The 17,357-nt window shown below is 49.6% G+C and overlaps 2 protein-coding genes across 2 annotated transcripts; both read left to right on the top strand.

Annotated features, from left to right (window-relative positions):
- On the top strand, positions 1 to 3,587 carry LOC104048915 (keratin, type I cytoskeletal 19). Its single transcript, XM_009509497.2, has 7 exons — positions 1 to 534; positions 915 to 997; positions 1,274 to 1,430; positions 1,528 to 1,689; positions 2,027 to 2,152; positions 2,290 to 2,516; positions 3,500 to 3,587. The coding sequence occupies exons 1-7, from the start codon at positions 1 to 3 to the stop codon at positions 3,585 to 3,587; spliced, it is 1,377 nt and encodes a 458-aa protein (XP_009507792.2).
- Positions 3,588 to 11,117: 7,530 nt separating this feature from the next.
- On the top strand, positions 11,118 to 16,407 carry LOC104048916 (keratin, type I cytoskeletal 13). The gene is made up of 8 exons (XM_064473004.1): positions 11,118 to 11,750; positions 12,715 to 12,797; positions 13,355 to 13,511; positions 13,771 to 13,932; positions 14,353 to 14,478; positions 14,598 to 14,824; positions 15,137 to 15,282; positions 16,068 to 16,407. The coding sequence occupies exons 1-8, from the start codon at positions 11,166 to 11,168 to the stop codon at positions 16,091 to 16,093; spliced, it is 1,512 nt and encodes a 503-aa protein (XP_064329074.1). The 5' UTR covers positions 11,118 to 11,165; the 3' UTR covers positions 16,094 to 16,407.
- The last annotated feature ends 950 nt before the right edge of the window (positions 16,408 to 17,357 follow it).

Raw genomic sequence — 17,357 nt, forward strand, 5'->3', positions numbered from 1 at the left:
ATGAGCTGTGCTGTCAGGCAGGTCATTACTACCTGTTCCCAAGGCAGGAGCAGCACGGGCAGTTCTGCGGCTGGCAGCGGAAGAAAGGTCTCCTCCACCTCCTCGGGAAGATATGCTGCCTATGACTTAGGTGGTGCGGTTGGCAATTTTTCTGGTGGCAGTTTAAGCGAGGGATTACTCGGGAAGCAGCTGAACACCGGCAGCGCTACTGGCGGGAGCTTTGGAGCTACCCAGAGGGCTTGTTCTACCCTTGGATTCAGCGGTGGCGGCATCTGCACTCGAGGCGTCGGTGGTGGCTTTGCGAGGGTCAGCGCTGGTTGCGGCGATGGGATCTTATTCGCTAACAATGAAAAGGCGACGATGCAGAACCTCAACGACCGCTTGGCCTCCTACCTGGACAAGGTGCGACTCCTGGAGGGAGACAACGCCGACCTTGAGTGCAAGATCAGGGAGTGGTACGCCAAGGTAGGGCCCGCCTGCGAGCCACGCGACTACAGCTGCTTTCACAAGGAAATCGAAGACCTTCAAAACCAGGTAAATCACTGTTTTTCAACAAAATTCTGATATTTCTTTGGGCTTCGTTTTCACACGTGGATAGACCAATGTCAAACGGCAGAGGCAATAGCCATGTCTCTGGAGGAGCCCATGAAGCAATGGTTTATATGAAACGGACGGTTTGAGGGAGGAGGACGTTGTGTTTAGAGAGAGCTGGAGCTTCAGCGCAGCCTGCTCCACCAAGCTGGCATGCGGGTTTCCCCGCTGTAATGCCGTCTGACTGATTAATAATCCCAATATATGGAATCATTATAAAATAAGTGGGTTGCACTACCCCAGGTGGATGTTTCCTCCAGGTCCTTCTGTAGCTAGAGAAAGCCACAAGCCCAAATCTCTCTCTGCTGCATTTTCTTTTCCAGATCCTCTGTGCAGCCATGGAGACTAACAAAATCCTTCTGAATATCGATAACAACAGGATGACTGCTGATGACTTCAGAGTGAAGTGAGTACGGTCCTGACTGGACTGAGGGGTTCACGCTGCCCGTGCAAGGGCAGGTGAGCGATGGTGATGGGGAAACCCTGACACCCTGCTTGTCATGCTGCCGCATGACAACACAGATCTCTGGGAAAGGCGTGGATACCATTGGCAATGCTTACAGCATCGCAGGCCTGCAGCAAAGGAAGAACTTGGTCCCGTATTTTTTCCCCACAAACTCAACTCACAGGCTTGCCATGGTTTCCTGCCATGCTGACCTTTCTTTGTTGCCTGTGGCCTAAGGTACGAGACTGAATGTGGTCTCCGGCAAAATGTGGATGCAGACATTTGCAACTTACGCCCGGTCCTGGATCAGCTGGCCAGCTGCAAGACTGACCTGCAGCTACAGTGTGAGGCTTTGACCGAAGAGATGTGCTGTCTCAAGACGAACCACGAGGAGGTTAGATTGCCCCTTCTCTTAGAGAAATAAGGAGAAAGAAGAAGGAAAGTTCCCCTGAGACTAAATATTACTAATATGGTGCGTGTGTTTTCTGCAGGAAATGAACTGCCTGAGGAAACAGGCGACTGGAGATGTGAGCGTGGAGGTCAATGCCTGTCCTGGCCCAGACCTGAGGAAGATCCTGGAGGATCTGAGGTGCCAGTATGAGATGCTGATGGAGCGCAACCGCAAAGAGACTGAGCAGTGGTATGCCTGCAAGGTACTATACGCAGGCAGAGCTGTACCCTACTCTGCCTGTTGGGGGAAAAGGGAAAAATGAGAGATTAAGAACACTTAGTGGAGATGTCTTAATATCAGCAAGTCTGTCACCGATGTGCTCAGCATCTAATTGTACTGCCCTCATTCAGTGCTCTTCTGCTCGTGGTGGAGGGGCCGCTGCATGGTGTTACAGGGTCACAGCGGAATAAATGGGAGGGCTTTAGATTTGGAAATACTCAGGTGCGCTGCAGGGCGCGCACAAGCAGTGTGGTGAAGGCCCTGCTGTAACGAGATGCTGTGGGAAGTGAGGAAAGGGCTGCTCTTTTCTAACTTTGCAGGTGGAGGAGGTGAATCTGGAGGTCATCACTAGCAGCCAGGAGATCGAGTCCAGCAACAAGCAGGTCACTGAGCTGAGACGTCAGCTGCAGGCCTTGGAAATCAATGTACAAGCCCAGCTCACCATGGTAGGTGATGCCACTACGATTCGCATCTCAGACTCCCCAGCTCTCTTTAGAAAGCTGCATGACCAGAGCCGTACCTGTAACCAGACGGGCTAAGCTCGCAGCATGCCCAGGTACCTCTGTGTTGTTCCTATTCTCAGAAAGAAAACCTGGAATCCTCTTTGGCGGAAACTGAATGTCGCTACAACAAATACCTGGCTGAGCTCCAGAGCCAGATCTCCTGCGTGGAGCAGCGGCTGGCTGAAATACGAGCAGAAATGGAGTGCCAGAACCAGGAGTACAAGACCCTCCTGGATGTCAAATGCCGCTTGGAGCAGGAGATTCAGACCTACCACTGCCTGCTGGAGGGGGGCCAGCACGACATCATGTACGCAGACTACAGGCAGACCCGCGCACAGTAAAATCTCTATGCTTTGACTTGCAGGGATATGAAAATTTGTGATACGAATGGTAAAAGCAACACTGTGGTGAGGAACCAGTGCTGACCTGTTAGCAGACAGGGTCTGTTAGCAAACCACGAGGCTTTGAGGATTTGGCTATGATAAATGTCCAGAGCACAAGCCAGAGACCATTCGCCCCTCTTGGGCCAGGGACGACGGCCGGGAGAGGCCCCCAGAGCTGGCCCAGGCCCCCGGGCAAGGTGCAGCATCGCAGCTCCTTAAAGGGCGGTTCTCACTGTGAGCTGGGCAAGGTCTCCTACCAACACTGTCATTTAACTGAGTTTTATTGGCTTTGCCACAGCTAGACAGGATTAGGGACTGGCAGTTGAATTAACTGAAACAATAAATTATCTAAACATTTTCAGTTTCACACAACAAGTTTAATTAAAGTTTTGGGAAATTTAATTTGTATGCAAAGCAGTTGGCTCTTCCCTGCCTCCCATTGCCTGAGATTCTGGAAGAGCGAGGCATGCTGTTAATCTCATAAATGGCTGCACACACATAACCGGCCTGAGCACCCACCTGCTCCAGTAGTTTGGAGAAAGATGTATTTTAATGGTGGTGCCCTGAGGTGGGCTCTCCTGGAGTCTCCAGTCCTAAATTAGTTACATGAAAAATCAGTTCTTGTTCCAAAATGCCAGTTGCAGTGGAGGAAATGACACTGCCAGCGCTTGTCTGGGAGCAGCTGGTAATCCCGGGCGTGTCAAGGCGGAAAAGCAATAGCTGTCACCAGCCAGGCAGGACGGAGGACGTGCTAATTGTTGCTCTTAATGGCCCTCGTGGTTCTAAGGGGAAATGGCCAACAGCGACTGAAGAGGCGCAGCTAAAGCCAGCGCTCCAGGCCAGGGCGCAGATCTCCAGGGCGCGAATGGCAGGGGCCTTGGTGACCAGCGCTGTCTCCTTTCCACAGAGGGACAGTGGGAAGAGGAGTCCCTGCAGCATCAGCTGGAAGAAGTGGTGGGCTTAAAGCCGGTCTGTGTCAGCCATGCCTGCCCTAAGCCCGTGCGCTCCGGGCGAGGATGCGTGAGGTGAGGTGTCCTCTAGAGCCCTGTGAGTGTGACCGTGAGTTGCCTCTTTAGTCCTGCTGGGTACCTGGGCAAGAGGAGGATGCGAGATCGCCAGGCTTTTCTGGGCAGCAAAGCGGGGCTGGAGACAGGTTCTTTTTCCTGGAGAGAGGCAGCGCAGGGAGTCAGGCGTGCAGGGCCGCGGTTGGGACTGTGGGTGGCGGAGCACGGGGACTAGTCGAGCTGCGGTAGGAAGCGGTGGCAGGGGATGCCGCTGTGGGACATTTATAAGCTTACGCATGGGAAGTATTTTTGGCACGGGGGGTTACTGGTAGTGGATGTGTTTAAATAAGGCTTTCAGCACAACACGGAAATGAGGAACCGGCAGGGGAATCAGTCACATCTTTCAACAGGTGTATAAAACTAAGCAAGCTAGAGAGAGGAGGGAAGAGCAAGGTCAGTACAAGAGCAAGGGGGACGTAAGAGAAAGGCACGGCATGCAGCTGAAACCCCTGACAAAGCAATGCTTCTGCTCTCCCTCAGCAGGTCACGGCAGACAAGAGAGCTTCCCTGCCAGCCCCACTACGCACCCCCCCCCCCGACGAGGTCTCTCAAAAAACAAACCGTTTGGAAAAAGCAAGGCAAAAATAACCTGACAGTTCTCAGTTCTGCTTATAGCACCAGCTGGGAGGGGCTTTGCGGAACGGCTGCCTCCTGCCACCCACGCTGCCTGCTGCCTTCATCTTCTGACACTGCTTTGATCCAGTCACTGGTCTTCACTTGGGCTAATCTGTTTTGCAGCCAGTTGTCTAACAGCTACCAAAGCTTGTCTCTAATAAAACTTTGCTACTACTAACACAGCCGTGAACCTGAGAAATAATTTCTACAAGTATATAACACACAAGTATTGTAAAGATTGTTATGCAGATATTTATATTGATCATACCCCTCTGGTTAGGAATCCACCTTTGATCTATACCCACAAAGCAATCACTACACGGGAAAAAGGAAAACAAGCGATGCTCCCATCTGCCGCGCTGCTGCTGCTGAGTTCAATGGCTGCGGGTCGGTGATGGAGGGGCAGCTGCAGGGTGATGGAGGAAAGGGACAGGCTGATGCTGTGGCAAGGGGCGTTTGCTACTGGAGGAGGAAGCATAAGCGAAGACATGGAGTAGAAGGTGATGAGGAAAGAAGCTTTCGGGGAGGCTGGACAGAGTGCAGGGAAGGAGTTTCAAGGCAGTCTGACAGTCTTCTATTGAAAGAGACTTCTGAGCAAGAATCGAGTTTTCATTAAAGTAGGTGTGTGATATCTAATCTAATCTAATCTAATATAAAATACAATATACAACACCTTTGAGCTATTAGGAATGTACAGTAACAGGGTAAAATCAAGAACAACAAGTTTTCCCAAATAATACTGAAGTAGTAATTTTGAAAGCAAGGCTCTGCTGGCCTTGACACACCCTTCTGGTGGAGGAAAACAATTCCCAGAGAAAACGCTAAATAAAGAACCTCCAAATGGATTTAAAAAAAAGGCAAACAGGAAGAACCAGCTGGCAACATGTGGGAAGATAAAAGGGTGAGACAAATTAATATGTGGGAGAGAATTTTTTTAAAAGTAAGATATAATAAACAGCCAGAAAAAAAAAAGATGCTGGTATATTATTACCACAAAGAAGGGAATTACAAACGCATTCAGGAACACAACTGCATTTTGCTGCTTGTGCAGGCAAAGACTCAAGACCCAGCCTGCCCCTCCTCCCCGGGAGCGGTACCTAACAAACGTGTCAGGCTGTGAGCAGCACTTACAGTCTTTGCTCCTCATTATGTAGCTCTTTTTCTGTAATGAAGTATTGGATGGGGACTGATGACTAACCTTACACAGAGGTCTAACGTGAAGGCTTCCAGCATGAAGACTTCAGGGGATACGATGAGCCCGAGCCAGCGTCCATTTCTAAAGAATGAAACAGCTCAGACATTTCTGGAATGACAACGTGGGCCAAGCCAAAGCTTGGCCACAGACAGCTACTCTCTTGGCAAAAATCACAGCAAAGAAGGGACTTTTTGTAGCCAGTTTTGTGTCTTGCTCTGAGCCCTTGCTCTGCAGAACGCCTTGTCTGCTCATGTGCACCTCTCGTGCTCCAAGCTTTCAGCTCCAAGTCGAGCGTCATGTCTTTATGGAGGTGGCGGCACCAGTGCAGAGGGCCAGGGGTGAGCGACCCAGGGACCGGCTCCAGCCGTCCCGCTGCGGGATGGCCTCCCCCAGCCTCTGTCTAAGTAAGGCAGTTGTTAGCCCTGTAGGGTAATTGCTTTAACGAGCTCCTGGACAAGGCTCTGTGTTAAATACATTGTCTACTAAGTTCTGTATCTCCTATTCCTGCAACGCTAATCATACCGTGCATTTCAGGGTTGTTTAACCTGCCTCAGTGTTTACACAGCACCTCTGCGGTGGTGTTAAATGCAATGCAGAAATAAAGGGCTGCCTTCCCTGCCCAATGAGTTTATAACCTGGACAGTGATGGAAAACAATGATGGTGGAAACAGCACAGGGAGACGGGGAAGAGAAGATAAATGGAATGCAGAGGATGCAGCGCATGGGACGACAGGACAAGAAGTGACCTGGGACAGGAGGCAAGCTTCTACCATATTGACGTAAAGAGCCTCTCACACGAGCACATGGGAAATGCAGCTTGCAACAGCTCGTTCTTTTATTTTCTGATGTGCAAATCTTGTAAAGCAAGAATGGATGGGTATCTCAAAGGCAGACAGAGACTTAGGCTGAAGGTATAACACTGGGAGATGAATCTAAGGATAAGAAGAGCAAGGGTGGCTGCTCCAGAGAGAAGCGGGGGGTTATATCAGCGCTCGGGCTGGTACGCAGAAGCTATCCCCATCATGACCAGTGCCTGTAGATGAAAGGTACTGTGATTGCTCCAGCAGGTATGGTCTCTGTCTTACAGAGAGAGCAGACACATGTGAATTACACCATCAGGAAAAATCCCCGAGGAGTGAACATGCCGGAGGTTTAAGACATCAGTGAAGGAACAGAAAGAAAACAACTAGTTTTGCAAATTGCCAATGCGGGAAATCAGTGATGAGTTAAGGACTGCACTCCACAAGCAATCACACCTGATTACAGGCGCTACGCGTTTTTAATAGCAGGCCATATTCTGGTGTGATGTATAAACTATAATTTCTCTATAAAAATCTATTTTATCAAATGCGCAGACAGGTACGGTCTCACTCACACCCATAGTAACTATCTGTGGGGTTTGTATTTTCATTTACTGGCTTGTGTAACATTTCTAAAGAATTATATAGATGAGTTAGCTACTACTTTAATCAAGCAGGAGCTTTCTCAGCTTGGTACACTGAATAATACAATTTAAGCTGCCAGTATGATCCACATACTGAAAGTGTATTGAAATTAAGAGACTTTCTAGTACAAGTATGAAATAAAGATAAGAAGAAGACACTGTGGGGAGGCTCTGGCTCGCCCACACCTTTGGCTGCCTGTCTCGATTGTATCACTGCGAGGTATCCGAGTGCAGGAAGCGCCTGAATGCTCCGGTTCTGCTTGTCAGGTTCTGGTTTGACCCACGTGGCTCTGCCAGCACAGACCACAGGCCAACACCTTGCTTTTCCTCCCGACCTGTGCTGCACTTGGCCGTCCATGCAGGGGTGAAATTGCTGTAGTTTCCTTCACCCCTCAGGATTCCAGTCCGTCCTAATACAAATTTGCTTGTGCTCTTCTTTGCCGTGGTAATCAGCCGTGCTTCCAGAGATGCAAATGCTGGGAAGTCTGGCAGCACTGTCACCGTCTGGTAGGTGCTGGAAGGAAATTAAAACCCTTCCCAAAATGAATCAGGGAAGATAGTGAGCTTCGGTAGCAGGAAATCTGGTTCTGCCCACCTCTGTGTTCTGCCGAACTTCTACTTCATCACTCGCAAATGTCAGAGGTAGTTTGAAGACGTGAACAGTCAGCAAGAAAGAAACTGAAGCAGAGGAGTCGCCTTGGTCTCTGAGCCGCACTTAAGACCTAGGATCATGACGTTAGCAAACTCCTTGTGATAATTATTTCACTAGCCTTACAGGAATTTTGCTAAACGTGGTATAAACCAATGAGTCATGAGCCAGAAAAAAGCCATGGTCTGCATTCGAAAGATGGGAGCATGGGGTCTGGAGCCGGCTCAGTATCACATCAAAGAAGTGTTTAATAAGTGATGCCTAATGGCTGTTATGCAAATTATTAATGGTAATTACAAGTGACAAGATAAAATCATATTCCAATGTGGTTGCACAAACATCACTGAAGCAATGCTTATGAAAGCAAAGTTCTGTCAAATTAGACACACCCTTCTTGTAGTTGACACAAGAAAACATTATCAGCTTTGATAAGTACAGCGAGCAGAGCGTGGAGGGAGCAGAGCGTGGAGGAGACAGGCTGACATCTTGCAGAAGGGCTGCGCGCCGGGACAGTCGCAGTTCCCACAGGACCCTGCCCACACCGTCACTTGAAAATGTAACACCTTCCCGCCTCCTCCTGAGCTGCCCATCACGGCGCGCCAATATTTACACTTACGGCCTCTTCATCCGCTTTCAGACCTCTCGCCTCTTCCCACAGGAAAAGGCCCACAAGCCTTCACAGGGTTTGCACTGACATTGTGCTGAGGCCACCGCTAACGGCGCTGGCCAACAGCCTGTCATTGCTGCCTTTACCTCCATCTGTATGAAATTGACTGTTTCCTCCTGTCTTACATTTAGGTTGTAAATCCTCTGGGGACATTTTTCTGTCTTAGACTTGCACAGTCCTTTCCTACACACGGTTCTGCCCCAGGGCTATGCTCCTAGCCTGCAGGAATACAAATAATAACAAAAGTGGAGGTAAAGAAACCAGTTCAGTGGGGAAAAGACCTGGTACTGATGGATGTTTCAGAACAAGGTGGTGGCTCACAGCTAGAGAAAGCAGGGAGCCACATAGCCAGCGAACACACACACATGCCCCCGCCCGACCTCTGGCGAGGCCTCAGCGCCGAGCCTCGGAGCCCCGGCACGGTCGTAAGGGGCAGGGCAACACCGCGCTGCCTGGAGTGAAACTACCACGCGGCCGTGCGAGCTGCCCGCCTGCCAGCAAACACAGCTGCAAACCCAGCAAACCCAGCGCACGAGCGAGAAGAAAAGTCAAACTGGTTTTAAAATACAGGCTGGTTAGTCTGGGACTGGCTTTTGGATGCATTTGCAGTATCAGTCCCAGTGAAACTGGCAGGAGCCCAGTAGAGCTCCAAAGAATGCAGTTATATCCCAGATATGAGTGCTTCGGAAGAATTGCATGGCTGTTTCTAATCCTCGCTGTTAAAATGTGATTCAGTAGCCTGTGGACCTTTCAGCCGGGACATATGTCACATGTTGTTCAGTGCCGCAAACCAGTTTGCTTTGTAGGGCAAGCCTTATTCCTTCCTCGTACTAGGTAACTGCTGAAAGAAGCAGGTGTAGGTGCTCCCTGCCCTCCCATAGAGAAATGTCCGGTATCTGCAGTGTCTCTTCCTAAGCCTGAGACTCTGACAGGGGAAGAAAGGCAGCCTCAGCCCAGAGCGCTGCTCGCTGTAGGTTGCTGTTAGGTAACTTCTTCTGAAAACCTACCCAGCAGAAGCAAAGCTCCAAGCAATCCAGACATTATATTAATTTCTGTTGCCTCTTACAGCCACACCCTGTCTTCAATTATATTCCTCAAAATGACGGATGAAAGGCAGAGTTGCTCCCTATCCTCCTTTTTGCTCATTATTTTCACTGTGTGAGTGTAGGCTGTGTGGGGAGCATGGGGGATGTGCTTCTAGGGGGAGGATGGACTCGTATTTCAGGCACTGCAGTCTTAGCTAGGAATCTGAGCTCTGACAGACTCCAGCTCTGTCCTTGAGCAAGTTATTTCACTACGCCATACAAAAAATGAATATTCTAGGATGCTGCCAGCCTTGGGTAGGCGTCTTTTTATCATTTCTGATCTAAGTAAAGAAATAAATTATCTCACTGGAGAGCAGAGAGTCCTGACTTACGCCGGTGCGAAGATGAGCACATCTCTATATGCTCGGGGACACTCTCCCAGCACGGTGACAGGCGGCACCTAACTGCACACACAGCACGCGTGCCACCAGTGGGTGAGGGGTGGCCGAGCGTGCGAGTGCAGCCTTTCTGTGCCCTCTGTCCGGAGGCCACGGCTGCTCCCAGGGCTCCCTGGCAGGTGTCACCCTCACCGCCAAAGAGGAGTTATCACAACTGCTCCTGTAAATATGGACATCCTTGAGTCAAAGGTTACTTGTGAGTAAGAGTTGCTTGGAAATTCCACCCTGTAGGGAACTGAAGCCTCTGTCCCCTGGAGAGCAGAATATCCTCCCATTACAGCAGTCTGCTGGAGGAAGACACTTGGACTGGTGGAGCCAGTTCTCCGAACGCTTCTCTGGCTGTTGCTTGCCTGGTTGTAGAGATCGTGCTCCCATGACGAGCCAGGCTGTGCTGGTGCCTGGTGCTTCTCTGGCAAACTCAGCTAAGAAATGCAGAAAGCTTTTCTCCTTCTTATTCTGTGCTCAGCACAATCTTAGTAATGGCAAAGACCCGTGGGATGACGTCTCAGCCCATCCAGGGAACTGGATGTATCGCCCATGGATGCTCCCTTTCCTGTCATCTCTTTTTTTATCTACGATCACCACAAATTGAGGCAGCACGGACAGCAATTAAAGCAATTGAAAAATAACTTCAGAGAGGTACTTCACACAATGCAGCTCACATCAGGTCTGTGTAACATCCAGACACGGAGATAACCAGGGACTTCCGCCAATGAGCAGGCCTGATCTTGGCAGGCTGTGAGCAAGCTGACTTCTTGTGTTTGCATGACCAGAGCAATACGAGCCACAAATGGGGAACTAAACCCATGGGGGAATTACCTCAGCGACCTAAGAAATCTCACAGTAAAGCCTGTACTAGAGCTACTGCCTGTCATTGGGCCAGGTGACAGGCATCTCCACCACCATATCCCTGGTCTTTTCACTACGACGGTCGCTATTATTCACACTTTTCAGAAGCGAGAAATTATATTAATTTCCCATTTTTGTTCCACATACTCTACCACAGCATGTGATATAACAATGTTTATTGGACTAAGAATAAAATAAATACAAATTAATAAAAGATAAAAGGCACTTTGATGTTATATATACCAATGTTTCTTCTTTGTACATAATCTAGGGCAACTTTTTTTCTTGACTTGTTGTAAAGTTTGCATCATACAAAAAGCTGATGACTCATAAAACATTATTTTACTTTTTGGAATAAGCTGCTGACATGTAAAGTATCTTCCTTGTGAACTGGGATTTCTAGAGGGAAACTGCCTATGGGCTATTTATTCTTGGCATAAACAGCAAGACTAGCCAGCCCCGTGGGAAGAAGAAACACCCTATAGGTGACACCCCCTTTGGAAGGTATAAATAGAGATCTGCGGCAACAACCAACCTGCAGTCTGATTCAATATCAAGCTGTGCATCTTGCTTTGGGCTTTGGGTTGGATCTGCAGCAGTCCTCAAAATGAGTTGTAGTATTAAGCAGACAACTGGCTCTCTCAGGGGCAGGACCAGCGGTGGCAGCTGCGTTATCGGTGGCGGTGGTGGTGGTGGAGGAGCACGGATCTCCTCAGTCTCTTCTGGAAGATACACGACTTGTGGGATAGGTGGTAGCCGAGGGTTTTCTGGTAGAAGCTACTGTGGTGGTGTGAATTACGGAGGAGGACTGAGCACTGGCAGTTTGGTTGGTGGAAACTATGGAGGTGGCTTAGGAGCCGCCGTCCTCGGAGGATGTTCGGGCATTGGATTCAGCGGTGGCAGTGCTCGCTTTGGCGGTGGCATTGGCGGTGGCATTGGTATTGGTCTGGGTGGAGGGGTAGTTGGAGGTGGTTTTGCTGGTGATGGCATCCTTCTTTCTGGTGACGAGAAGGTCACCATGCAGAACCTTAACGACCGCCTGGCTTCTTACCTGGACAAGGTGAGGTGCCTGGAACAAGAAAATGCTGACCTGGAGTGCAGAATCAGGGAGTGGTACGCGAAGCAGGGCCCTTTTTGTGAGCCACGGGACTACAGCTGCTATTATAAAGAAATAGAAGATCTTCAAAATCAGGTAACACCATTTCTCGGCTGCTTTTTCCCTTGTAAGCTTCTCCATGGTGTTGGTTCACAACTTAATGCAGTTATCAGGAGTAACATTTCCTAGTTGTGAAATGCTTTCTGTAAACAGCCATTAAGACAGCTGCCTGTAGAAAGCCCTAGAGCTCAGAGGTAGAAACCTTGAGTGTTTGGACTGTTTCCATTGCTTTTATTCATCAGATATATTTGAAGGGGGAAACATTATCTGCATGGAATACGTCTGGATCGGCTCAGAAGTCTTTCTGAATTAGATCTGTGCCGAGGTGTTTAAATCGACGTATGCCAGGAGAGCAGGAGAAAGAGAAATAAATAATGGATCGCATTAATTTGCCCGAATTTATATTATTCTGTCATCAGTCTTGCAGCATTCCAGCTAAATGTTATTTCCTTTTTTTACAAGTTTACTCTTTCATACAGAATTGGAAAATATCAGGCATCTAATTAAAAATAAGAACAAAGAGATCATTGCCATAACACATTTTGGTATGCAATTTAAGATTAAAAATGTTCGCAAAGTATTTGGCAAAAATTCTAGGATGTCAACGCACAAAGAAGAACAAAGTGAAAAGAATCCAGGAAACAGAATGAGCCAGACCTGTAACTAAGTCTTGAAACAAAGCTTTTAAATCCCTTATCCGTGAGGTAAGAGTCCAGTTTAAAAGGTTAGGTGGGTTGCGGCAGGTGCTGGGCAACGCTAGTTGTACCTCCCTGCCTGCCTGCACCTGAACCACGTATTTTATCATTTTAATGCCTTCATCGTGCCTCACTGGACACTCACCCCTGTGACTGCCGTGCTCCTCACCTCCCCCATGCCTGCTACCCAGTACTAAAAAGAGAAAGAGAGGGGAAGAGTTTAGGTCTGGTAGCACCAGCCAGTGGCTACACTTGAGCCTGAGGATACAGGGAAGAGACTTCAGGAGTGAATATTCTCTTTCCAGATTGTCTGCGCAACCATAGACAACAACAAGATCATTCTGAACATCGATAACAGCAGGATGACAGCCGACGACTTCCGAGTGAAGTGAGTACCCCCCGGCACACCGCTGTCCCCTGGCACAGAGCTGTCCTGCTCGCAGAGCTGGTGACATCTCGGGCAGGTTCCCGAGTTCTGCTGCTCAGAGCAGGCGGAGGCCGTGCAGAAAAGCTCTTTCACCCACTGCTTCTAGAGCTGCCTTAATCAGTGGCAGTTCCACGATGGAAGGTTTGGGACAACAAGATGTTTCTGAGTGGAGATCTGAATTCTTTAGAAAGCAGAAGGGATCTGCAGACAGGGGGGAGCAGCATGGGCTCACCTGAGCCGCCGTTCTGGCACATGGTGTCTTTCAAAGGGGAAGCTTTTGGTTTTTCCTGTTGGAGCGTGCAAACGCGGTGAGGGACACCTCTGCCCCAGTGGAAAAGCTCCAGAGAAGGCAGGCGGAGGGCGGATTTGACGGAGCAAGCCTCAGACTGCTTTTCTCAGCATCCTGTGAGGCTAGTTAGGAGAATACTGAAAGAAAGACGGGTAGTCAAATGAAGAAAAGAGGGAAATGGTGGCGTCAGCCGCTGACTGCTCTTCCTTGCTTTCTTTCTCACTCCCAGGTACGAGACGGAGCTGGCGCTGCGCCAGAGCGTGGAGGCTGACATTAATGGCTTACGCCAAGTCCTGGATCAGCTGACTCTCTGCAGGTCTGACCTGGAGGCACAGCTGGAGTCGCTGCGGGAGGAGCTCTGCTGCCTGAAGAAGAACCACGAGGAGGTAGGGTCCTGCCCCCCTCTGTCAAAAGCATCAGCGCATGCAGGACCCATCGCCCTCCCTCTCTGTGGTCCCCAGCTCTGGGGTGGCGGCCTGGGGGGGGAACATGGTTGATGGAGACCATACCTGTGAACCAGGAGCTGTGAATGCCCAGCAGAGAGGGTCTCTGCCAGGGCCTCCGCTCTTCCCTATAGGGGAACTAAGCTCCCTCGTTTTTTTCCTTCTTTTTTAAAAAATGACATGATCTGGGTGGTGTTTCCAGGAAATGAACTGCCTGAGGAAACAATCGACTGGAGACGTGAGCGTGGAGGTCAATGCCTGCCCTGGCCCAGACCTGAGGAAGATCCTGGAGGAGATGAGGTGCCAGTATGAGACGCTGATTGAACGCAATCGCAAAGAAGTGGAGGATTGGTATGAGTGCAAGGTGAGTAAATTTACTCAGCTCTGGCTTTCCCAGGCTAACACCCAGGCAACGGTTCCACAGGGATTTGTTACATGTTAAAACCACACAACACACTGTAGCAGCACTCGGCGGCGGTTTAAATTGACACGGGGGATGCTGCCCCTCTGCGTCCTGCTCATAGCGGGACATGAGTTACTGCACGTTAGTGAGACTTGAGATGGGAACTCTTTACAAAGCAGCAAGCAGAGAGAACTGGACAGCAGTACTACTGGAAGAGCAAGAGGAAGGACAAGCAGGGTTTACACTCCATTAGGGCGAGAGCATTCACCCAAACCTTTCTTATTTTATGTTTTTGCTAGCTTCTCTGCTCTTTCCTTAACACCTAACCCGATTTACATTACACGTTCCCTGAACACCTTTATTCCGGTTGGTGATTTTCAGATTGAGGAGGTGAATCGGGAGGTTATCACAAGCGGTCAGGAGGTAGAGACGTGCAACAACCAGGTTACCGAACTGAGACGCCAATTGCAAGCCCTGGAAATCGATCTGCAGGCCCAGCTCAGCCAGGTGGGTGGAGAGCTGGCGTAAAGCTCGGCTGTCTCACAGTTATGCTTTGATGTAAGAATTTGTAGTTAAGCGCAGTGTTTCTCATGCCTGTATTTGTGTTGTGCCACGTCACTCCTCAGAGGGACAACTTGGAATCTTCGCTGGCTGAGACAGAGTGTCGCTACAACAACCACCTGGCTGAGCTCCAGAGCCAGATCACGTGCGTGGAGCAGCAACTGGCTGATCTGCGAGCAGAAATGGAGTGCCAGAACCAAGAGTACAAGATCCTGCTGGACGTCAAATGCCGTCTGGAGCAGGAGATCCATACATACCGCTGCCTGCTGGAGGGCGGGCAGCAGGACCTTATGTAAGTAGGCTTGAGACGCACCAAACAATACAAATACCTGTGTCCTGGGTATTTTAACATAAAAGCAAAGTGAGCAATAGGTGGAGGCACCGCACACCTCCTTCACACTCACTGACCTATTCTGGCCGCCTGCTAATCCATGGCGACAATCTGCTTCCCTCCCCGTGCCAGCCATTGCCACGAGAAGAAAGGTCGCTGCAGTTTTATGCCAAAGAGGAAAACAGATTGAGAGCAGCAGGGACAACAAACGAACTGTAGTTCTAGTTTATCTGTCATCTCCTTCGCTAAAATGTGATTTTCCTGTTCCCCTAGTCAGCAAGGAGGAATTGGTCAGTCTTCGGGTCTAGGAGGAGGAGTTGCAAGAACAAGTGGAATAGGAGGAGGAGGTATCATCAGAACAAGCCACACTTACACTTCATCTTCCCAGATGCCATCCTGTGCAGCTGCGGAGATACAAGGTAAGATCTGCAACGCTCTACAAGATTTCCACAGTTTTCTCTATTCTAATGCAACAAGGACAGGCAGCAACAAAGATCTTTCCCACGTAGCTTACAGGTGCTATTTGAAAGTTTTATTGTGAGGCTCCTGGGAAACATATGATGGGACCCACAGAGGAGTGGCTGCACCAGGTGCTTTCAGGAGCTGTGACTGCTCGGAAGCATGAGAACTGCAAAAAGGGAGGAGGGGGAAGAGGGGTAGAAAGGAGAGGGAGAGAGGCAGCAGGCAGGAAAGCCACAGAGAATGTGGGGAAAGGACTGACATGAACGCTGGGACAGAGGAAAGAGTAGGAGAAAGCAGAGTGCCCAGAAGTCATTAAAAAAAAGCAGGAATCATGGGATTACTGGCAGAAAACTACCAGTAGTGTTTCAGGGGGAAACTTCCAGCCAAAGTGAAAAAGAAAGGAGGAAATATGGCGACAGCTGGTCAGGGAGAACGAGTGTGAGCAGGGGCACCGTTCTGGCAAGGACACCGATGCCGTTCCCTCATCCAGATTGCTGCTGGTGCGACTGTGCAGCTTCCACCACTCGGCATTTTTATGAAAAAGGGCAAACCGTGCTCAGGCTAGCTACAAACCCCATCTGCCCGACTGGCGAGCAACAGTCAGAGCTCTCCAGGAAGGGACAGCATTGATCTGAAATTCTAATTGCATTGGCTTGTGAAATGATCACGTGTGTAGGGTGGCAGCGCGGGAAGGAATCTGTTTTGGCTATAAACAAAATAATGTTTCCTTTGATCTCTCCAGTGCCCTGCAGAAGGATTTGTGATTAAGCAGAGAAATGAGAATATTCAACAAGAGATCCCTGAAGCAGAGCCACGGATAAAGAGAGAGAATATTTACTGTATGCCTCTGCAAGGAGCAAGGAGCGTGCTCTTTTGTATTATTCAGCCATGCTAAGCGATGTGTCAGAGGGATAAGCAGAGTGTTGGGCCACATTCTGCTTTATTTTGCTGTTTGCTTTTTCCAGTCTGTATTGCTGCGTGTGCCCAACCACCATGACTATTGCTGGAGTTAACCAGCAGTATGATCACTAATGTACCTGCTGGTGAAAAAATTTCTCTAATAAAACTGTGCTTCTGCCTGATGCAATCAAGATACCTGTGTCTGGAAACTGAGTTCCTTTAGAAAACCAGGTGCTGAGGCCAGTGCAAACCACAACCCCAGCCAAGCTAGCTGCCCTCCGCAAGGGCCCCAGCAGGGAGAGCTGGAAACCCACGCACAAGGGTCACCTAAACTGGCCAGGGCCATGCTCCGCTGGGAACAGGGCTGCTTTGCCAGTGGGAGCCAGAGACTGGCCTCGCTGACCCTGCGCGCCTGGTCCATCTCCTCCCTGCCAAAGCCCGTAGCGCGCGTCGCCCGTCCCTGCGCGACGCCCTCCGCCCTCCGCATGAAGAACCAACCCAGGCAGATGCCCGGGTGCTTCCCACAGCGCGTTGCGCTAAAACACAATTTCAGAAAAATGTTGAAAGTTAGTGACGGAACATCTGGAGGCAGATGCCTCTGCCCCAGCCTAGTGCTGACACATCTGGGCCGCTCCCTCTCATACTTCCTCATCCAGCTTCGGGACCATGATTAGGTTGAAGAGAAAGTCTGGCCTCCACAACTGAATCAGTTTTTGCTGACATGACTTATTTTCTGACCTACTCCTTTCATTTTATAGGAATCCTCCCACTGGGAGAAGGACTGGAGGCAAAAGGTTTATTTCCTATCTATTTTCATATAGTGACTGAGTCACTTACTGGTCCCCCTTCTATTTCAAAGAGTTTCAACCTGAACATCAGGAACTTTTGAAAGATCATCTTTAGATTAAACATGCCTTCTTTGCAGAACTGGAGAGGGCAGGATGGGAGCTGAAAAAGCGCAGCTCAACAGAGAATACAATGAAGAAAAAAGCCAGCTAAGGCCTTTGGATACCCAGAGCCATTACATCTTAAACCTCACAAGCAAGGCAGAGATCACCCCCTGCTCTGGGCCTTGAACAGCAGCCATGGAGCTGATGCTGAGTCAGCGTGGACTGGCGTGGTAGCGTGCACG

The sequence above is a fragment of the Phalacrocorax carbo genome, chromosome 25 (assembly GCF_963921805.1).
Source record: "Phalacrocorax carbo chromosome 25, bPhaCar2.1, whole genome shotgun sequence".
Classification (NCBI taxonomy): Eukaryota; Metazoa; Chordata; class Aves; order Suliformes; family Phalacrocoracidae; genus Phalacrocorax; species Phalacrocorax carbo.